This window comes from Lampris incognitus, chromosome 13 (genome assembly GCF_029633865.1).
Source record: "Lampris incognitus isolate fLamInc1 chromosome 13, fLamInc1.hap2, whole genome shotgun sequence".
Classification (NCBI taxonomy): domain Eukaryota; kingdom Metazoa; phylum Chordata; class Actinopteri; order Lampriformes; family Lampridae; genus Lampris; species Lampris incognitus.
Genome location: NC_079223.1, coordinates 33,613,624 through 33,633,738, shown reverse-complemented (window position 1 = coordinate 33,633,738; position 20,115 = coordinate 33,613,624). Strand labels below are relative to the sequence as shown.

At 44.2% G+C, this 20,115-nt stretch overlaps 1 protein-coding gene across 1 annotated transcript in view; it reads left to right on the top strand.

The window, feature by feature from the left end:
- The window catches only part of LOC130122460 (protocadherin-15-like), a 299,505-nt gene that overhangs the window by 47,058 nt on the left and 232,332 nt on the right, over positions 1-20,115 (top strand). Inside the window, exons 3-4 of the mRNA XM_056291387.1 lie at positions 14,308-14,322; positions 15,121-15,186. Coding sequence (XP_056147362.1) covers positions 14,308-14,322; positions 15,121-15,186 — 81 coding nt within the window. The remainder of the gene's footprint in view (positions 1-14,307; positions 14,323-15,120; positions 15,187-20,115) is intronic.

Here is a 20,115-nt window from a genome sequence, read left to right as displayed (position 1 = left end):
GCAGATAATAATGATAAAAAAGCTTAATTTGTATTGTACTTTTCAATAAAAAGTTTACAAAGTGCTTCACAGGCAGAAAATCAGAAAATACACAATGCTATCAAGAAATGGAAACATAGATAAAAGACGGTGAAATAAAAATGATTGAATAAAAGCATAATACAAAACGAAAAGCTAAATAGAAGCATGCACTCAGTAGAGCGCAGATCTTTGCCAGGCGTATTGCCCTTTCTCCGGTGCTCGGAGTTGGCGACAAACTTTTTTTTTTTTTTGCCTACAGGGAGAAGGGAAATACACGCACACACGGACAAAAAAAACCCCCAAAAAACTGTTTTTCCTGCCGTTATAAGACTTTTGAGCAATGCCCAAGTCCATTGAGCATGAAAAATGAAAAAAAAAAAGTTCATATGTAGCGCTCAAGCTAAAAGAAAATCTACCTAATAAACGTTTTGCCTGTCAATCTGAGGATGTGCAGCCTCCTAGGCGGACCCTCGCACAGGAGCAACCAAGTCTGCAATGAAATAACAGAATTCAGGCTATCATAGTTTCAATTTCAAAGCCCTTAAAAGACACTAAATATGTTAAACCGCCGCAGTTTTCATGGTATAAAATGAATGAATGCGAATGGCTGCTCTGCTGATTTAATTCATAAAACAACAGTAAGGAAACATAGCTTAGCCATTGGAAATGTTTCATTGTGGGTGTCCAGTTAGCGTAATAGTCTATTCCATTGCCTACCAATACAGGGATCGGCAGTTCGAATCCCAGTGTTACCTCCAGCTTGGTCGAACATCCCTGCAGACACAATTAGCCGTGTCTGCGGGTGGGACGCCAGATGTGGGTATGTGTCCTGGTCGCTGCACTAGCACCTCCTCTGGTCAGTCGGGGCACCTGTTTGGGTGGGAGGGGGAACTGGGGTGGGGGGAGGATAGCATGGTCCTCCCACACGCTACATCCCCTGGTGAAACTCCTCACTGTCAGGTGAAAACAACTGGTGACTCCACATGTATCGGAGGAGACATGTGGTAGTCTGCAGCCCTCTCCGGATCGGCAGTGGGGGTGGAGCGGCGACCGGGACCAGGACAGCTCGGGAGAGCGGGGTAATTGGCCGGATACAGCTGGGGAGAAAAAGGAGGAAAATCCAACAAAAAAAGGAAACATTTTATTGTAGCTACTGAGATGATTTCCAACTGTGACTGTGATTAATCCTACTCCTGAAGTTGTATCTTTATAGTGGAGTTTTAACACTGGAGACTATGGCACTTCCGTGGGGCCGCGAGGTGATTAAGGCGAATTATTTTTGGTTCATATAGTGTTCTTCCAGTTCTCCTGTGCTAAGATCAGCAGTGAATGATTTTCTGGCTTGCAAAATGTGATCGACTTCTCATTTACTTTCACGGCTCATACCCGAATACTGAATACATAATATTTTTGTTTTGGCACGATCACTGCCTGCTCTGTGCACCATTGACTGAGAGCGGGCAGCAACGGAAAGCAACTTGGTCAAGTGAGCTAGTGAGTGAAAGGAGAGAGGGAGTGGTGATAGCGAGAACACATGTTTTTTGAAGGCTTTTAATCACTGCAACCACAAGAGGTTCTTCTCATACAGTCATAACTCTGCACAAAAAATATTAGGCTGATAGGTCCAGTAGTTTGCGGGATTAGCTGTGGACACACACACACACACACACATACACACACACACACACACACACCATCGTCACTGGCGGTCACTCGGGGTCGAGTATGGCTGTCCTCCTTCTAGGTCCTTGTCGGTATCCTTGCGGGAGGACGCCTGTGTGTGACAGTTTTTTACGTGGAGTGGCTGATGTGCCTGCAGCAACCACACGGTTCTTGGCAGGGGGTGGCCAGAATCCAATGGCATGGAGAACCAAGACGATTGGGGACCGCCCTCTGTTGCAGCCTTCATCCTCCTTCACTGGTATTGTCTTCCGCCAGTTCCACCGATGAAATCTTTGTTGGATTGCACTTCGTCTGGAACCTCCTCCTTGACCTATCCACCTTGGGTGACCCTACCAGGAGCCAAGCTCTGGGCAGCATAGCTCTTGAGATCATTAGTACATGCAAGCTTCTCCACCACGACAAGGTACCGATCTAGGAGAAGACACACACACACACACACACACACACACATACACACACACACACACACACACACACACACACACACACAGACAGACAGACAGACAGACAGACAGACAGACACACACACACAATCCCCTCTAGGCTACCACCTGGTGAATATAATGAAAATCCATTATATAAAAATGAGTTATGGATATCAATTTCATCCTCTGCGTGGATTGAGGGGAGCTCCTTTATTTCTGAATCTGTCCAGTTTCCTGCCCTTCGTGAAAAAAAGAAGAACAATCACGGATTCATATGTCATCAATGGAGTCTTGTGATTGGTTCGCTTGTTCCACGTGAAAGCATCTTTTGCCAGACAGACTCTTAAGTGCGCTTCCCTGCAGTGTTACTGCTTTCATTCATAACACGGACTTACTGGCATTTTCCCTGAAATATTATATGGTCTTGAGGAGGGAAATTGGTGGTACAGATTTCCGTGAATATCGATCCCTGCTCCTATTCACACATGACCCCATGCTGGAAGCGTCCCTGAACAATTCAGGGAAAGACTGCATGTGTGACAGGCATTTATGAGTGCATATATAGGTATTAAAGGCTCATGATAAGTGGAACCTTGTGTCAAGTTGTCAAAATTCGATCTATCAGTCATCTTTCTCCCTCTCTCCACTCTCTCGCTTTAAGCGAGAACAATATCTGGAGATGACAGATATTTTTGCCATGCACTTTGTTGCCTTGGAGTCATTTCTTTTTTGCCAGCTATTTGATTAAAATGCTCCAAGTTTTGTGTCAGAAACTAGTTTATTTTAAAGTACGTGTGGGTTGACAGGCATATGTGTTTGACAGTCCCTTAAAGTACGTCTTTATGCATTCTCAATAATCCAGATAAGGAAATAACAGAAAGGTGAATAGTTCATCTGGACAAGTTTCTGTAGAAAAGTTTCATCACTCATCCAAGTGACCAAAGCAGGTTTTCCAGAACTTGACTCAAAAAGGTGGTTGCAGTCCTTTGTTTTATTGGTTGCTAAAAAGATGAAGCTGTGGGAGAGCAAAGGCTATTGAATCGACTGGAAGCTAAAAAATGCCTTTTGAATCTAAATGTCAGTGGACGGAATCCGTCTCGTCAGGGTCTTGTTTCACTGCTCGGGTAATGTAGTGGTCGATGAGCTACCTCCAAAGAATTTGAATTAAATAATTTAATATCACCAGGGCTGGTTGTCTGTCTTAAGTCATCTCCTTTGAAAACATTTGCAGTGTTGATGCAGACAAAAATAAAAACTAGGTCAAAACCTAGTATATGGCTGGACTGTGTATCAATGTTAGAAATTGCGGATGTCTAGTTTTTCTAAGACACTCTATTGACAGGCGAATACACAAAGAATGGGTTGCGGCCGCTGATACCACCATGAATTTCGCATCACTTACAATTGCTATCTGCCCCGTCTCAAGGTCCGATTCAAAAAAGATATTACAGCGCAAACACACCCATTAAGTTTTGCAGCTGAGTGCAATTTGCCCTTGCTTTGTGTCTGATTGCAGTTATCCAAGTGGCAAAGTATAAATGGTGGCTTTGCTCCAAGAACCCAGTAGGCAGGTTCAGTGTCCTCCTTGATGCCATCAAGTATGGCAAGAATCGTTTGACCTGGCAACCTGTATCTGTGATTGATTTGGATCTCAGTTGAATCAAAAAATGATATTCTCCTGCGAAATATCCTCTTGCGAGCGAGCACACCTGGCATGACGATCCCTTCGCCTGGCTGCAGTCACTGCTGCCATGATCACTGGAACGTCTGGGCGTCAGTTACCACCAACTCTCTGAAGACACTAATAATTTTCCCTCTAACTGCATGTGGCTGTTAGCTCTGGTGTTTGTGAATTGGGACTTTTTTATTTTTTGCAGTGAGGCTCATTTGCATAAAAAGGGACCAATTTTGCACCGAATGTATGCACGTTACCTAATTCAAATACATGCAGATAGCACCAGAGCACCAAGATGCTATTTGCTTGGTAGCGGGGTGTATTTCACCTTTTGTGGGTGCTTTGAGATTACCCGGTTTCTTTTTGTCTTATTTGTGCAGGTTTAGCAGCCGCAAAAGCCACGCAATCCTTTTGTGAATTCACCAGTGAGTGTTTTGTCAGAGTGATTGCTATTTGGGGTGCTTTAACTGTACGCTCTCCCTCATCCCGCTCTACCCCCACCCGATCATGTAACTTCAGTGACGTCCTTGGTCACTTGATCCAGCGGCCCAGTCGTGTAACTTGGTTGCTCAGTCACTTCTAACACGATCAGTCACAGACATTGGTGTTTGTAGGGCTGGCCCACTGGTCCAGTCCAGCCAAAAACAACTTCACATTTTTTCTCTTACAAACAGTCTTTGTGCATGCTCAAGAGTCTCTTACAAACAGTATCTCCAGTGATTCAGTCACTGCCTCTGTTTATTCAAATTTAGGATTGCTTCGAATGCTCACATTAATTTTCTCTAAATGCATTTCACTTGACCAGCAAGTTATATCATAAAATCAGCAGGGAAGAAAATTTGAGTGTAAAAAAGAAAACATAAAGGCTCTCGCTTGGGCTGTGATGTTAATCTGAGATAGTTTACAATGAACAGTTTTGAGTGGTAACTTTTGGAAGAGTTAGATAATTGCCAGTGTATTTTACAGTTACAGATATAGTTACTTATTTGTCAAAGGCAAGAAGTGATGATTTCTGCACAGCTTTTTGTCCTATCAAATTTTAGACTTTTGCAAATTGAATTGTTTTTTCCCAGATCCATGAAAAAGCACAAACTATCAATAAGCACTGATCATTTGAAAACTCATGTCTGCCCCCATTTTTTCTCTTGATTCATTTGTGAGACAAGGAATAAGAATTTTGTAACAGAGGTTTTCACAGCTCCAAGTCAAAATCGGTTGATTAGGGAGATGATCTATTCAAATGAGAGCAAATTACCCCACGGTTAAAATTAGAAGACTTTGATTGTTTTTGGATTAAGCTGCTGAAGTGTACAATGCCCTGATTACCAGCTATTTATGGAATAACGCTTGTTGCATTTGCAATAATTTTCCCTCGTTTTAAACTCGTTGTTCACCCCAACCCCCTCCCAAAGAAATTGTCTGGCAACAGATAGATCAGGTCATTGAAAAGTAATGTTCCCCGAGATTAGCCAAAAAACAAAAGCTTGTTCATCTGCTGAGCAGTTAGAGAGGAAACATATTGGTATAATCATGAAGCTCAGTATACAGACAGGAACCAGTAACAGGGTTGATGAAGGTGACCTATGTCCACAGTCTCGTGAGGTTAACAGGATGGATGTGGTATATATTGATGACATCGTTACACAGCTGAATTGTTTAATTTGATAATGATGCTTTTAAATTTTGCAACACAATTGATGATAAATAGAGGAATGTTAAATGGCTCCCAAGAGACAGAAGTGACATTATGTTTACTCTTTTATCGAGCGCATCAAATAAATGCCTTGTTCTGAAATACAACATTCTTCTCCAGCACTGATCAGCATCTTGATCGATCACTGAGACCGGCTTGGTGATTTTCCACTACGGCCAACCAGAGTGACATTTTTGCCGTGACATCTGTCCCTGTGAGTCCTGCATTCCACCACTGCCCTGACCATTGACTAATTTCCTCCTTGTTGACATCAACAGGTTAAAAACCATGATCACCGGTTTGAATCCCCGTGTTGCCTCCGGCTTAGTCGGCCGTCTCATCAGACACAATTGGCTGTGTCTGTGGGTGGGAAGCCGGATGTGGGTATGTGTCCTGGTCGCTGAACTAGCGCCTATCGGAGGAGACGTGGTAGTCTGAAGCCCTCCCCGGATCGGCAGAGGGGATGGAGCAGTGACTGGGAAGAATGGGGTAATTGTCCATATACAATGGCTTGCAAAAGTATTCATACCCCTTGAACTTTTCCACATTTTGTCACGTTTCGACCACAAACATAAATATATTTTATTGGAATTTTATGTGAAAGACCAACACAAAGTGGCACACAATTGTGAAGTACAAAGAAAATTATACATGATTTTAAAAAAAATTTACAAATAAAAAACTGAAAAGTGCGGTGTGCAAAAGTATTCAGCCCCCCTGAGTCAATACTTTGTGGAACCGCCTTTTGCTGCAACTACAGCTGCAAGTCTTTTTGGGTATGTCTCTACCAGCTTTGCACATCTAGAGACTGAAATTTTTGCCCATTCTTCTTTTCAAAATAGCTCAAGCTCAGTCAGATTAGATGGAGAGCGTTTGTGAACGGCAGTTTCCAGATGTTGTCAAAGATTCTCAATTGGATTTAGGTATGGACTTTGACTGGGCCATTCTAACACATGAATATGTTTTGTTTTAAACCAGTCCATTGTAGCCCGGGCTTTATGTTTAGGGTCGTTGTCCTGCTGGAAGGTGAACCTCCGCCCCAGTGTCAAGTCTTTTGCAGACTCCAACAGGTTTTCTTCCAAGATTGCCCTGTATTTGGCTCCATCTATCTTCCCATCAACTCTGACCATCTTCCCTGTCCCTGCTGAAGAGAAGCACCCCCAGAGCATGATGCTGCCACCACCATGTTTGACAGTGGGGATGGTGTGTTCAGAGTGATGTGCAGTGTTAGTTTTCCGCCACACATAGCGTTTTGCATTTAGGCCAAAAAGTTCAATTTTGGTCTCATCTGACCAGAGCACCTTCTTCCACATGTTTGCTGTGTCCCCCACATGGCTTCTGGCAAACTGCAAACGGGACTTCTTATGGTTTTCTTTTAACAATGGCTTTCTTCTTGCCACTCTTCCGTAAAGGCCAGATTTGTGCAGTGCACGACCAATAGTTGTCCTGTCGACAGATTCCCCCACCTGAGCTGTGGATCTCTGCAGTTCGTCCAGAGTCACCATGGGCCTCTTGGCTGCATCTCTGATCAGTGCTCTCCTTGTTCGGCCTGTAAGTTTAGGTGGACGGCCGTGTCTTGGTAGGTTTGCAGTTGTGCCATACTCTTTCCATTTCCGGATGATGGATTGAACAGTGCTCCGTGAGATGTTCAAAGCTTGGGAAATCTTTTATAGCCTAACCCTGCTTTAAACGTATCCACAACTTTATCCCTGACCTGTCTGGTGTGTTCCTTGGACTTCATGACGCTGTTTGCTCCCCAATATTCTCTTAACAAACCTCTGAGGCCGTCACAGAACAGCTGTATTTGTACTGAGATTAGATTACACACAGGTTGACTCTATTTAGTCATTAGGTCAACATTCGATCATTCAGCAATCATCAGGCAACTTCTGAAGGCAATTGGTTGCACTCAGAGAAAAGGGGGCTGAATACTTTTGCACAACGCACTTTTCATTTTTTTATTTGTAAAATTTTTTTTTTAAATCATGTGTAATTTTCTTTGTACTTCACAGTTGTGTGCCACTTTGTGTTGGTCTTTCACATAAAATTCCAATAAAATATATTTATGTTTGTGGTCGTAACGTGACAAAATGTGGAAAAGTTCAAGGGGTATGAATGCTTTTGCAAGCCACTGTACAATTGGGGAGATAAGGGGGGAGGACATGCCAGTCTGGTGTCTGTACTCTGTGATGCAATCCTGCATTCCAGTGGTGTCAGATTTACTGTCTGAATGAGTTCTCCACTAGGAAGTGCCATATGAACTCCTCATTATGTCGATTGCCAAGTCGCAGAAAATCAGAATTGTAGATATGAAACGAGTTGGCTTAGTTGTGACGTAACCACTCTTTCTAATATGGCTGAACGCAGTCATACTTGAGCAGTAAGACATTTCATACAGTAAAACCAAAAATGAACCAGAAGTTACAATTCAAAAGGTGAATAGATATTCCTTGATAACCAAAATTTTATGGCTCCATCTTTTCTCCAATTTTCTGACTATAAAGTGGTGTGTGAAGGCCAACCACTTGGATGGCCAGGTTGTGACAGATTCTCAACTTTAGTCAAGTCATGCCAAGTCCGACCTGACGTGACTTGAAAGCTTCATAAACGCAGCAAGATAAACACAGCTGCAGCTAATAACATTGATTAGGTGACAGACACGGGCACGAGTCCATGAATACTAGGATGGCAACCAGCGCTTTACCCGTGCCCCCATCCATAGGGTTAGTGGTTGTGTCAGGAAGGGCATCCGACATAACATTTTGCCAAATCAGTATGCAGCTTGACAAGACCATACCACATCGGTCGAGGCCTGGGTTAATAAGAGCCGCCACTGGTGCTATGCCCTCACAGGGTACCAATGGAAACTGTAAAATCCGCTGTGGTGACCCCTTACAAACAGGGAACAAGCCGAAAAGAGAAGAAGATGGATCTGTTACGTTTGCTGGCACACCTAAATCAATCCGCACTTTTTACCTTTTTTTTTCTTTTTTTCTTTTTTTTTTTTTTTGACTTAAACCTGTGATGTCCACAGGCTTAGCATACAACACAGGGAGTTTGCATGCCAATGTGTCCTAGACAGACATAATCTGCGAGTGGAGTTCAGGTTTTCAACCTCGAAAGCAATCTTTATTAATTACCAGGAACCGCTTACAATTACTCTATCCTTTGGATGATCTGTGGGATGACAAGAGCACAGGCTTTTTGTTATACATTTATGGCCGCCACCTGTCCCCCTCTTTTGCATGCAATCACCATCACTTCTTCTGGAGCGGGACAATCACCACAAGTGAAACGAGGAAACTTAGAAATGACAACATATACCTGATGATACATTGACATACAAACAGACGCTGACACATGTTCGACAAGACATAATTAAATCAATCTTAACGATATCAGTTTAAGATAACATTTGTAACAATAAAGGAGAAGACAGAAAATAAAGGAAAAACAAGGGGGAGAAAGGACTAGGAAGAAGGATGTAATCCAGAGTGTTCCGGGGAGTGTATGAGGCAGATGTTAGCAGTGTGTATGTGCATGTGACTTGTCTACCTGTGTGTAGTATGTGAAGTGTCCAACTGTGAGTGTACAGGATTATCCCAGTACATTCTGATGTCTGGGATCCTCGACTTATTGTAGTGCCTCCAAGCAGCAGACAGGCTCTGCAGCCACCCACAGGCCCCGCAGTCATGCAGACACCCCACGACCAAGAGAAGAGCCGGAGCCAAAAGCACCACAACCCCAGAGGAATATTGAGTTCACAGGGGACCAGGAGCCTACAGAGAAACAGTCCTGCATGCCCACAAGGAGCCAAAGCCAGTCCCCAAAGTCACAAGCCAGGCCTGCACCCCCAAGGTGCACCACCGCCACTAAAACCTAGACACAGGCCCAGGGTGCAGGGTGGGTGGTCCTAGTGCTCATTGTGCGCTTGTGTCATGTATGAAGTTATAATGGTTGGGTCTGGGGGTATGAGTTATCGGCTTATCAGGCCCAAACCACTCCCACTCCTCCTGCTCAGCCGACCCTGACCTGGTACTGGGTGTTTGGAGTATGGTTTGTGTGAATTTGTGTGTATACAATGCTAGTGTGATTTGGATTAAAAAATTCAGGACATTGTCAAGGTGCAAGAAGGGGTAGGAGCATCTCGGGCAATATCTCAACCATACACCTCACCTCTATCCAAATGGCTTGCTCCTCACCTGTTCCGCAGACCCTAGCCCCAACATTTGGTGTGCTGCATATGTATTCCAGAACTGGGAGAGCAGGGCGAGGCACAGCAAGACCAATGCAGGAGTGCATCCAGCTGGAGAGTGGCCAAGCAGACTCCCCTGGGACCAGCCCACTGCTCATTCGGTACCATAGGGCAACCCACCTGCAGTGACCAGCTGGGGGCACTCAGCACCCTGCCATGCACCCCCAGCAGGCCCCAGACCACGACCCCATTGCCACACACACAGGCCACCGACATGGATAAGGCCGACATCCCTCCATCCACCACCTGGCCCCCCAACAAGAAGCCCCCCATCCACCGAAAGCAGCGAGGAGACCACACCCAGGCAGCCCAGGATGACAATACCCCCCTCCGCCCCAAGGGTGATCACCACCCAGGAAAACACACCCTGGGTGCACCCGGCCTGGATCTAGTGCCTGTCTTGTGCCCACGACCAGATGGCACATCCAACTGACCCAGGTGTGACCCCCTCCTCCCCATGGCACGCAGGCAGACATGAGAGCCTCGCCATCCCACCCCCGGGGCAGGTGGACATGCTGGAGGGGGCGCCTGCTGACCACGGGGCCCACCCCTGACCCAGCGACCCGCACCTGCCGAGCCAAGAACGCACCCCTTATGTTAACCTGTAAGCTGGCTACAGGCACCCCCTGAACCCACAGACCCCTCCTGCGCCTCCGCTGGCCCGGTCCGGGAGCCACGGTTTTAACCTTTACATGGTTTTTAACTTGTAGATGTCAGCAAACTCATTGAAATGGCGAAGGGTTTAGTTACGCTTGAAAGCTAAATATCCTGTGGACATTCTTAGCTTGCGGAGGCTGCGGTGTGTTGTTATTATTGCTTTATGTTGGTCATTTAAAAAAATGTGGATCCAGTCACAACTTGATTCTGTTCTTTAATTTTGATTAACATGAAAGATTGCCGCAAGCCTGTTAAGCAGATTTGCCTGAAATTTAAATCTCATTAATGCTGCCACCTGTAACTGAGGAGAACATGTGCGATATATGGCTCCATTTGCAGTTGCATATTTCTTTCTCTAAAGAGTGGGTAAGTGTCTCTCCACCCAGCTCTCCTACTGTGCTGCTATATATTGAGTCTTACTGATAATCGCTCTCCATAATTGCTTAAAATATACACATTTTCCAGATTTCTTTGGTATGTGCATGTGTGTGTGTGTGTGTGTGTGTGTGTGTGTGTGTGTGTGTGTGTGTGTGTGTGTGTCTGTGCGGGTGCATGCATCAGACAAGAATACCCACATATTTGCAAATCTGCTTGACTACATTTATCTTCTGCCCATAGCCCTCTTTTCCTTTCATCCCTCCCTTCTTATTAGCTGTATTGTTTAGCCTCTGTCCTTATCCTGCTTCTCTATGGAGCTCTGTGTGTCAGTGGATATACTCCAGAGCGCTGTGGGAAAACCTGTGTTCTTCTGCAGTGTGAAACAGCAGCCTTCTGTTGCCCAAAGATTCCTAATGCCATCTCTCCTGCTCTGCCACCATTTTCTCCTTCTGAACCAAATTAACCTGCTCTGTGCCTCTTTTCCTCGAAGATATAGCTTTTCAGGATTGTCCCTGGTATGCCAGATAAGTGAATAAGTCTGTAAAAAGCTTTCATGTGTGTGTGTGTGTGTGTGTGTGTGTGTGTGTGGTATAGTCAGTGCATCGCTCTAGGTTTTGTGCAGCATTATTACCTCGGAGAGCCTCATGTCATGCATTGCTAGCCAGAGAGCTGGAGGTGGGGCAGGAGCAGTAATGGGGAAAGATCTCTCACGCTCTCTCACTTCTTGAGGAGGCTGTTTCAATATGGCCTGTGTCGTAGATAACCTTGATTGGAAATGGTACTTAAAGATAGCACCAGTGGCTGAAATGTGTGCACCTGGCAAGAAGAGGGTGAGATCATTTTAGCTTTGTTTTCAACATGACTTAGTGGAAGTGGTTGTTGTTGAGCCAGCTTGTGTGCATTTTTTGTGTCTGTGTACATTTGTCCGTGCGTACTTGTGCGCTTATGTTTGTGTCTCTGCACTTTGCTGCACCAGTTGTGCGTGCTTGTGTTATAATAACAGTAGGGGACCATTAGCACTGCAAAAGGGGACATTGTCCTTGATATCTGCTTGGTTCTGCCTTTTTGTTTTCAAAGCTGTTGTCTTCTAACATTCTGCCCTCCCCTTGCTACAACTAACAATCAGGTGTATAGGAACTTATTCACACATGTCCAAAGGAGTTGAATCAAGTGCAACTGGACTTGGTATATATCCGTGAAGACGTTTTGCCTCTCATCCAAGAGGCTTCCTCAGTTCGTGCCTTTCTGACTAGACCAAGCTAGTCTTCACGGATATATACCAAGTCCAGCTGCACTTGATTCAACTCCTTTAGATAACCATGACCTGGGTGAATGAGAACCTTCACAGACATACTCACACATGCATGTACACACAGAGGCATTCATGAAAGTTTGCATGCACATACACAAGCATATGCATGCGCGCGCGCGCGCACACACACACACACACACACACACACACACACACACAAAGCTAACAAAACAGATTGCCTGTGATCCCTGTGTACCACAAAATAATGCTCCTTTTCCACTACATGGTAGCGGCTCAAATCGACCCGACTCGACTCGCTTCTGTGTCGTTTTCCATTACCGTAGCAGTACCCCCTCAGTGTAGCTGGATTTTCGGCTCTCCTTTTTTTTTTTCCAATTTCAGAATGTACTTTTAAGATAACTCTGCTTCGACCGCTTCAGTATTTAAAAGTGCCAGGTGATATCCCATGCACGCATTGTTGACGCGGTGACGCGTTTCTCTGACCAGTCGGAGGTCTGCATTGATTTTGGTACCCGCTCTCCAGTTTTTTTGGAACCTCGACAAAGGTGGTACCGGAAAAGTGGTAACAGTTACCAAAATGCCGGTACTTTGCAGTAATGGAAAATAAAAAAAAGGGTGAGTCGAGTTGAGCCGTTACCATGTAGTGAAAAGGGGGCATTAGTAACACTTCTGTGCAAATAACTTTTATTTCGCATACACACATCACATAGGAATGCACACACATAAAGATAGACAACATACATACACAAACACATACACACACACACCTATTCACACTCTTTTTTATTTCACATGGAGAGCATATTTTCCCAGAGTGCATTTGCATAGTTATTTTGATGTGTGTTGTCTACGTCTCAGTTTGCCAGGCCTGACCCACTTGCTATGATAATTTTGTCGCTATTAAAGGAAAGCCTCGTCTTGCTATTTCTTCAGCAGATGGGTGCAGGTGTTCTAATTGCTATAAAATTGCGTAAATTAAAACCCAAATTATGAATACACCATAGATATTAGCAGCGCAGTGTGAGTATGTGTTCAGAATTATTCCCGAAGGATGTTTAAATTAGAGAAGGCTCTGTATGCTTCCCTGCAGAGTCGCCCGACTAAGAGCGGATTTTCACACCACAAGTCACATGTATTATAGAGAAAAGCCGTGATGTGTTGCTTGGATGTAAACCGCAGCCCGCAGAGAACCTCTCTATGCCCAAGACATTTCAAAAGAACCTCGGCCAGTTCCTGAAACGAAAACACATGGGGGGGGGGGGGCAAGGAACTCAGTACGCAATTAATGATATAAATGAAATATTCCATGCCATGGCCTCGGGTACTGCATGTCATTTAATTGCTAATTATCATGTGCACCTGCACTATGGAAATGGCTTTAATTAAAATTACAGCAATATTATATCCTCGGGTCTTATTATCAATTAATATACACTTTAAAGTCTTTGCATCAGTGGAAGGGCTTCTGGACATGCATATTTGATGGAAAAACTATCCCCTGTTTTGCACCTGGCAACAGGTGCTTGGTTGGCCAATTAAAGTTGGGCCACAGAAGGCGAGTGGGAAACTTTAGAGCGATGACTGCTGATGTGGTATCGTTGTCCATCTGCCTTTTCTTGGCCTTCTCTCATGACAAGATGACAAGTAACTTAAGAGGACTCCATCTGACGTCAGGCTGCTTGTGTGTCCAAACGTGCAATATATATATATATATTTTTTTTTTTTTAAAGAGATAGAGGGAGAGAGAGATTTAGGCACAGAGAGACACTGGAAGGGAGACAGAGATAGGTTGAAGATGTTGAATAATGTTTGTTTTGCCAGAAGTGATCCGTCTTTCTGTTTTGCCTTTTCCAGGAAAAAAACTCACTTATTCCATTTGCTATACCTAGAAAAACGGTTTATTTTTGTGTGTTTATTTTTGCAATTGGTTCATGTTTGTGATGCTCCCTGATTACCTCTTCTGGAATGATGTAAGCCAGCAGCTGCTCGCAGCGAGGAGAGATCTGCCGTGTTTATAAAACTGTTTGTTGTTCACTAACATTTACTATTTCTTTAAACTGGGACTCCTCTTTCCTACAACCCTTCATCCTTCTCCCTCCCTTCTCCCCTTCCCCGTTGTTCCTGTACCTTCTCTCTCTTTCTCTAATGAGATCAGAGCTCTCCCCCAAACAACAGTTTCATGCTTTTCTCTTCTTCTGTGCTTCTGCTCTGCTTCCCTCTGGCTCCACTAACTCTTGACCCCTTCAGACTGGCAGTATGAGGGTAAGAGGGCAAGCTTCTGTTGTCTCCTTTTTCCTCTCATTTTCTTCTCTCCCTAGCCCCCCCCCCCTTCTTTTTTTTCCCCCTTTTCACTTTTCTTTCTTTTTTCTGTATTGGCAGACTCACATGTAATGCTTAATGCTTCAAGGTCTGAGTGTGTTGACTTTCAGCACCTATCCAACCCTTGCTGCTTCTGCACATGCAACTCCCCCCCCCCCTTTCTCCTCCACCTCTCATTCTGCCCCATCTGCTGCTGTCTGTCTCGCTGCCATTAACCTGTGTCTCATGTGCTCGTGCTATCTAGCTGCTGAAACCTCCATCTGTGCACTCGCTCCAGTCGGCTCTCGGCTCATGAAAACCCTGTATGAGGCGACCACCCTATTTGTCTGCATTTGTGTCAGTTTCACACAGTCCCATTCTTGATGGCCTTTTGTCGCAGTCATTGGCGCAATCATTCACGTAGGGTTTGTGGCAACATGACAGCTTATGATGTGACAAATGGACAATGGAAACACATGTTCCTAAACAGTGATGAAATGTCAAGGTCAATTTGATTGTGTTTTCCTATTTTGAGACCGTTTAAGTAGATATTGCAGTCACATGTTTAACAACTGTGTGTTCTAAAATTGATAAAATATAAATTTTTAAACACAATGTGTGGCCATTGTCATAAGCTGCCATGAAGTTTAACGTGCTATAGTATATATAATGTGCTATGCTATTGCAACGCAGAAAACATGATTGAAACTCGTGACTGTGCACTTAACTGATTGTATATGCCTCCTTTCTTTCCTCACACAGAGTGTAAACTGTCCCGGTCAGGCCCGCCTGCAACCATCGTGACCATCGATGAAGAGAGCCCCAACGGTATGTTGCCTAGTGTCGCGTCCGCTGTATCACCTCATCTCACCTCTGTTGTCCTTCATTCCGTGTTACAGCGGAGCAAATTATTCTGTGCTTATGCAGCGCATATTACACTGCTGAGGTTATGTTCAGTAATTCAATATTGCTATTGTAATTCAATACATATGAATAGTTGCCCCGCGGGGACTGTTAAGCTCTGTTTGCTAATGGAGTGTGAATAGTGGTGCTGATTCTGGGAGGTTAGGCTGCCTGTCACGGCTTGTGTAAAACATTGTGGATGATATTTCAAATGTCGTACTTCTTAATAGTAATTTATTTTGATAAGAAGTTGGATATAGTTATTGCTGCTTTTTTTGGGGGGGGGTTAGGGTAACACAAGTAAAGATCCTTTGGTATGTGATAGCAAGTGTGTATCTGTGTGTGTGTGCGTGCATGCGGGTGTGCATGTGCATGCACGTGTGTGCAAGTACAGATGGTGTTCTGCACTTTGGCATGACATGGGGCTGTATTAATGAGTAGTCTGTTTCTCGTGCAGGTTGTTTTTACGATAGCGGTACCTAGGCTGCAGCAGTACCAATAGACTCGCTGATGCATTGAACAGATGTGCAGCACTTGTATGGGTCAGGTGTTTTGAAAGTGTTCCTCCCCTCCCTTTCTCCTGTTCCACCTCCCTCTGGCCTCTCCATCAGCTGCACCCATTTTGCAGCTCTCATTGCTCCTCTCTTTTGTCTCATCCACTACTCTTCTGCCTCCCCCTTCTCCCCTCTGTCCTCTGGTGTGGGCTTTGTTGTCAACTAGATTTTGTTGGTTGGTGTTTTTATGTGTGTGTGTATGTGAGAGAGCAAGACAGAGAGGGAAAGAGAGTAGAATGTTTGTTGGCAGCACAAATCTAATTCGGTGTGTATCATACTTCTATAATGTGTATGACACTTGGTTAGAGCAGCGCTCACTAAGGTGAGAATGTGTGCGTTTGTTTTTCTGTGTGCACACATGTGCTTGTATTGTGCATGTATGTATTGTGTGTGTGTGTGTGTGTGTGTGTGTGTGTGTGTGTGCTGGCGCGCATCGAGAACAGCTGGTTTTCAAGGAGCTGTATGTACAGTTAGGGAATAAGGAATGCATTTCCATAAGTGGTGCAGGTGTGCGTTTGTCTCACTGTGCTATCCCTGAAGATATTAGTACTTCAGGTTAACAGAGTTTAATGAGCAACACTCACTGAAGTTGGGATTCAGCTTATTTATACAAGCAGCTTACTATTTCTCAGACGCTCCACCGGGCTGCTATCTGCTGCAGGCTTAGCTTTATATCTGTGCATTTGTATTTGTGAGTGTGTGCATACGTGCATACACATGTATGCAGGTACTGAGTTTGCGTAGATCTTTACATGCATATCGGCATGGCAGTATGCAATAGTTTTCCTATGCTGGGTGCCCTTTCCCCTCCCATCTAAGTGTATGTGGCTGTGATTTGGGGCTTTGATCGATTGCCGGGGGAACGTGCATGACGGAGGTTGCTAATGCTTGCGTCTGAAAGCAGCGCCACCCCACACCCTGACACACATTGATGCAGCGTGTGAGGGATTTGTGCTAATCTTCCTCATAAAGCTCTCATTTACCTGGGATATGGGTCTCTTCTGGCTCCGCTGTCCTTTTATTTATCTCGCCGTGATGAAACGGCCCGGGGCCCGTCCTCTCTATAATGGAATGTAAAACAGGCAACCTGTCATTATTGACCAAAGCAATTATCCTTCTAAATGTGCTCCGTCTCTTCCCTTCTGTCACGCAGACACCATACAAATGACAAATAATAAGATTCCATCTTTTCTGGGCATTTGCTTTTATATTCATTTACGTCGGTGAATGGGAAAACAAACAACATAATCACTCGTCTGTTTGGCTTTGTTCGGTCAGGGTCAGAAAAATAGCAACCTCTATCTTTCCCCCCCTCGGCTCCCCGTGGAACAAATTTAACATCACTCAGGAGAGCCGGGATTGTGTAATGTTCCCAATGGCAAGGATATATCGGTAACAAACCTGTAAGAATTTACAACTTTCAAGAAGCTGCCTTTTTGCCAACAGTTGTTTACCTTTTGATTGTCTGAGGAAGAATTATATTAGACTCAGGTAAGACAGTAGGATTAGGCAAAAGCATAATGGAAAACAAGTTGTTTATTTTTGTTTCCTGCTTCTGCCTTTTCTCATTATGGCTGGCTATATTTTGGTCCAGGGGGATTCTCTTTGTACGAAGCAGATGGCCATAGGGGGATAGCAAGCCAGTTGCTCAAATGAAGCATAACATGTTTAATTTATCCGAGCCGCTGATTCTGCAGGCCGTCTGACAGGTGCCAGGCACAACACATATCTCTATTGGGAAGACAAAAGTTTTTTTTTTTTTTTAAATATATATATGCTCCTCTGTTCAGTCAGCCCAAGAGAAAGTGAACGGGTTGTGTTCCCTTATTCAGATGCAGTTAACTGCCTCGAAGAGGCTTCTATATAGTTGAGGAGGGATAGTAGCTGTCTTACGTTGAGGAGGGATGGAAGAATGTGTGTGTATGTGTTTGTGTGTGTGTGTGTGGGGGGTAATGCAATCCTCCAATATCAGTAGGAAATCAGTGTCCATACAGATGAGGAGGATGCTGTCTCCTAGCTTTTCTCTTGTCTCTTGCAAATTCATGATTTGTATCAGCTGTTGCCTGAGGCGTGTGAAGATTTTGACTCCCACCTGTATATTGAGCAACAGCTCGTAGCAAACAAGTGTCAGTGAAGGACTTTATTAAAAAGAAGAAATTAAGGCAGTCTTTCATTTGCTGTGTGCCAATTTCCCTTCACTTCTGAGCTTTCCATCCATTTGGTTGAGATTCCGAAAGCAGCGCACTGCTTAGTGTTTGTGAAAATGCATACTTCACCTTAGTTATTGCTCATTTGACACAAAACTTGCTCACTTCAGGTCTCCGTATGGGTTATTGGACCAATAACATTAAAAGTAAGGGATACGAGTGTTTCCCTCGCATCTTCACTGCAGTAAGCCTGAGAGCGTTCAGCTTGGGTCTTCATACCACCAATGATAATGTGGGGTTTCTCATCCATACAATTGATTGAGAGCAACACAGTACCGGTGTGTAATGGATGTTGGGGAGCTAGCTGTACTGCTTTGGAAACTATTTACGGTGACAAAACCAATGTTAAAAGATCAATATTGGTGTTTTTAGAAATATGTTTCTATCCCTTCATCATGTAATGCAGGGGATTTACTGAAATATGTTGAAACAGATTTCCACTTCATTGTGGCAAAGGCAATTTATCGGGGCCTTATCATCATTATTTTATTTTCTGTCAAATTCGTATTCACTTTAGATTCGTGTACTGTATAAATACACTATTGCAAAAAAAAAGATTAAAATGATTATTTAGTATTGACTTATTTTTCCCCCACAGACCATATCTTTTTATTACTCACATGGGTTTGGCATTGTGCATGATGTGTACTGGAAATTGATCTTACAAAAATACATGGCAAACTGATAAAGGTGATGAGCCGTTTTAGGCGGGTTAACCCGCAAATATGGCCCTGGGTATATTCCATATACCTGTGCGAGGCCTCAATTATAGGACACAACTGCTTTTCACCATCACACTTAACCTACAAGTTCATAGTCAGTTGAAATTTGGAATTTCGAGATAAAATAAGACACAAAATAAAGAAAAACAAACAAGCAAAAATCAACAAATGTGAAAGGGGCCCTGGTTTGAGAGCAGCACTATTGATGAGCATGCTGATGGGCAGGGCTGGGAAATGGTACTTACCTCCTGATTCAATATTGCAATGATATTTCAAATATCACAGTATTACAAATATTGCAATTCAATAGCTGGACTTGGCCAACACTCGAGCCCCTCTAACTACAGTAAAATGTGGACACGGCAATAATCCAAAGAAAATGCACAAAACAGTGCTTTTTTATTTCAAGCCTCATTTGTTACAAAACCTTAAAACATGAGTGTGCTTCACTGAGTAAACATCCGAACCATTCACATTAGAAGTCGTTATACTAGACTTCTTCAGAACAGCTGTTAATTGTGCTCTGACATTGCGTTTCAGGGGAAATTATGTTAAAACTGTCGCGGTTTAGTATTGCAATTTTGCCTTGAATCAACCCCCCCCCACACACACACACACACTTACTGTCTTACCTCTTTTCATTATAACAAGTGCTCTTAACAATCGTTCATGATGCAAAGCACACCGTCTCAAGGAACATGTGTTTCCATCCTCTTCTGAAACAGCTTCAAAACTCAGGCGAGAGTCAGTCAGACAATGTTCAATCAGGCAAACAGCGAGTCGACAGCTGCACCAGTGCCTCTGTGAAGAAGAAAACAGGGAGCGCTAGTTGCCGCTCCTGCTAAAGCCTAGCCCCACACTACAGGATTTACTAAATCTCAGCAGATGTTGAAAATGTGAGAGACCCCATGCAATGACATATAATGATACATTTCACAGTTTCTGGTCCTCTGGTGTGCAGCACAGTGCCACACGCAGTGGTTAGTGCTGTTGCCTCACAGCAAGAAGGTAATGGGTTCGATTCCCGACCGGCTGGCCAGGGCCCTTTCTGTGTGGAGTTTGTGTGTTGCAAGACATGAAAGTGAGGGGAATCACAGATACTAAATTGCCCCTAGGTGTGCATGTGTGCATAAATGTGTGTCTGCCCTGTGATGAACTGGCGACCTGATGAGGGTGTTTCCCTGCCTTTTGCCCAATAAGTGCTGGGATGGGCTCCAGCACCCCGCGAGCCTAATTAGGATAAGCAGCTTGGATGAAATGGCATCATGGAGTGTTCTAGTGGCTTGGAAAATGAATGAAATTTATGAATGGTCCTCTGGCGTGTGGTGTGCGCACACACTTAACGGTCTGGCCAAAACAGCACACTACACA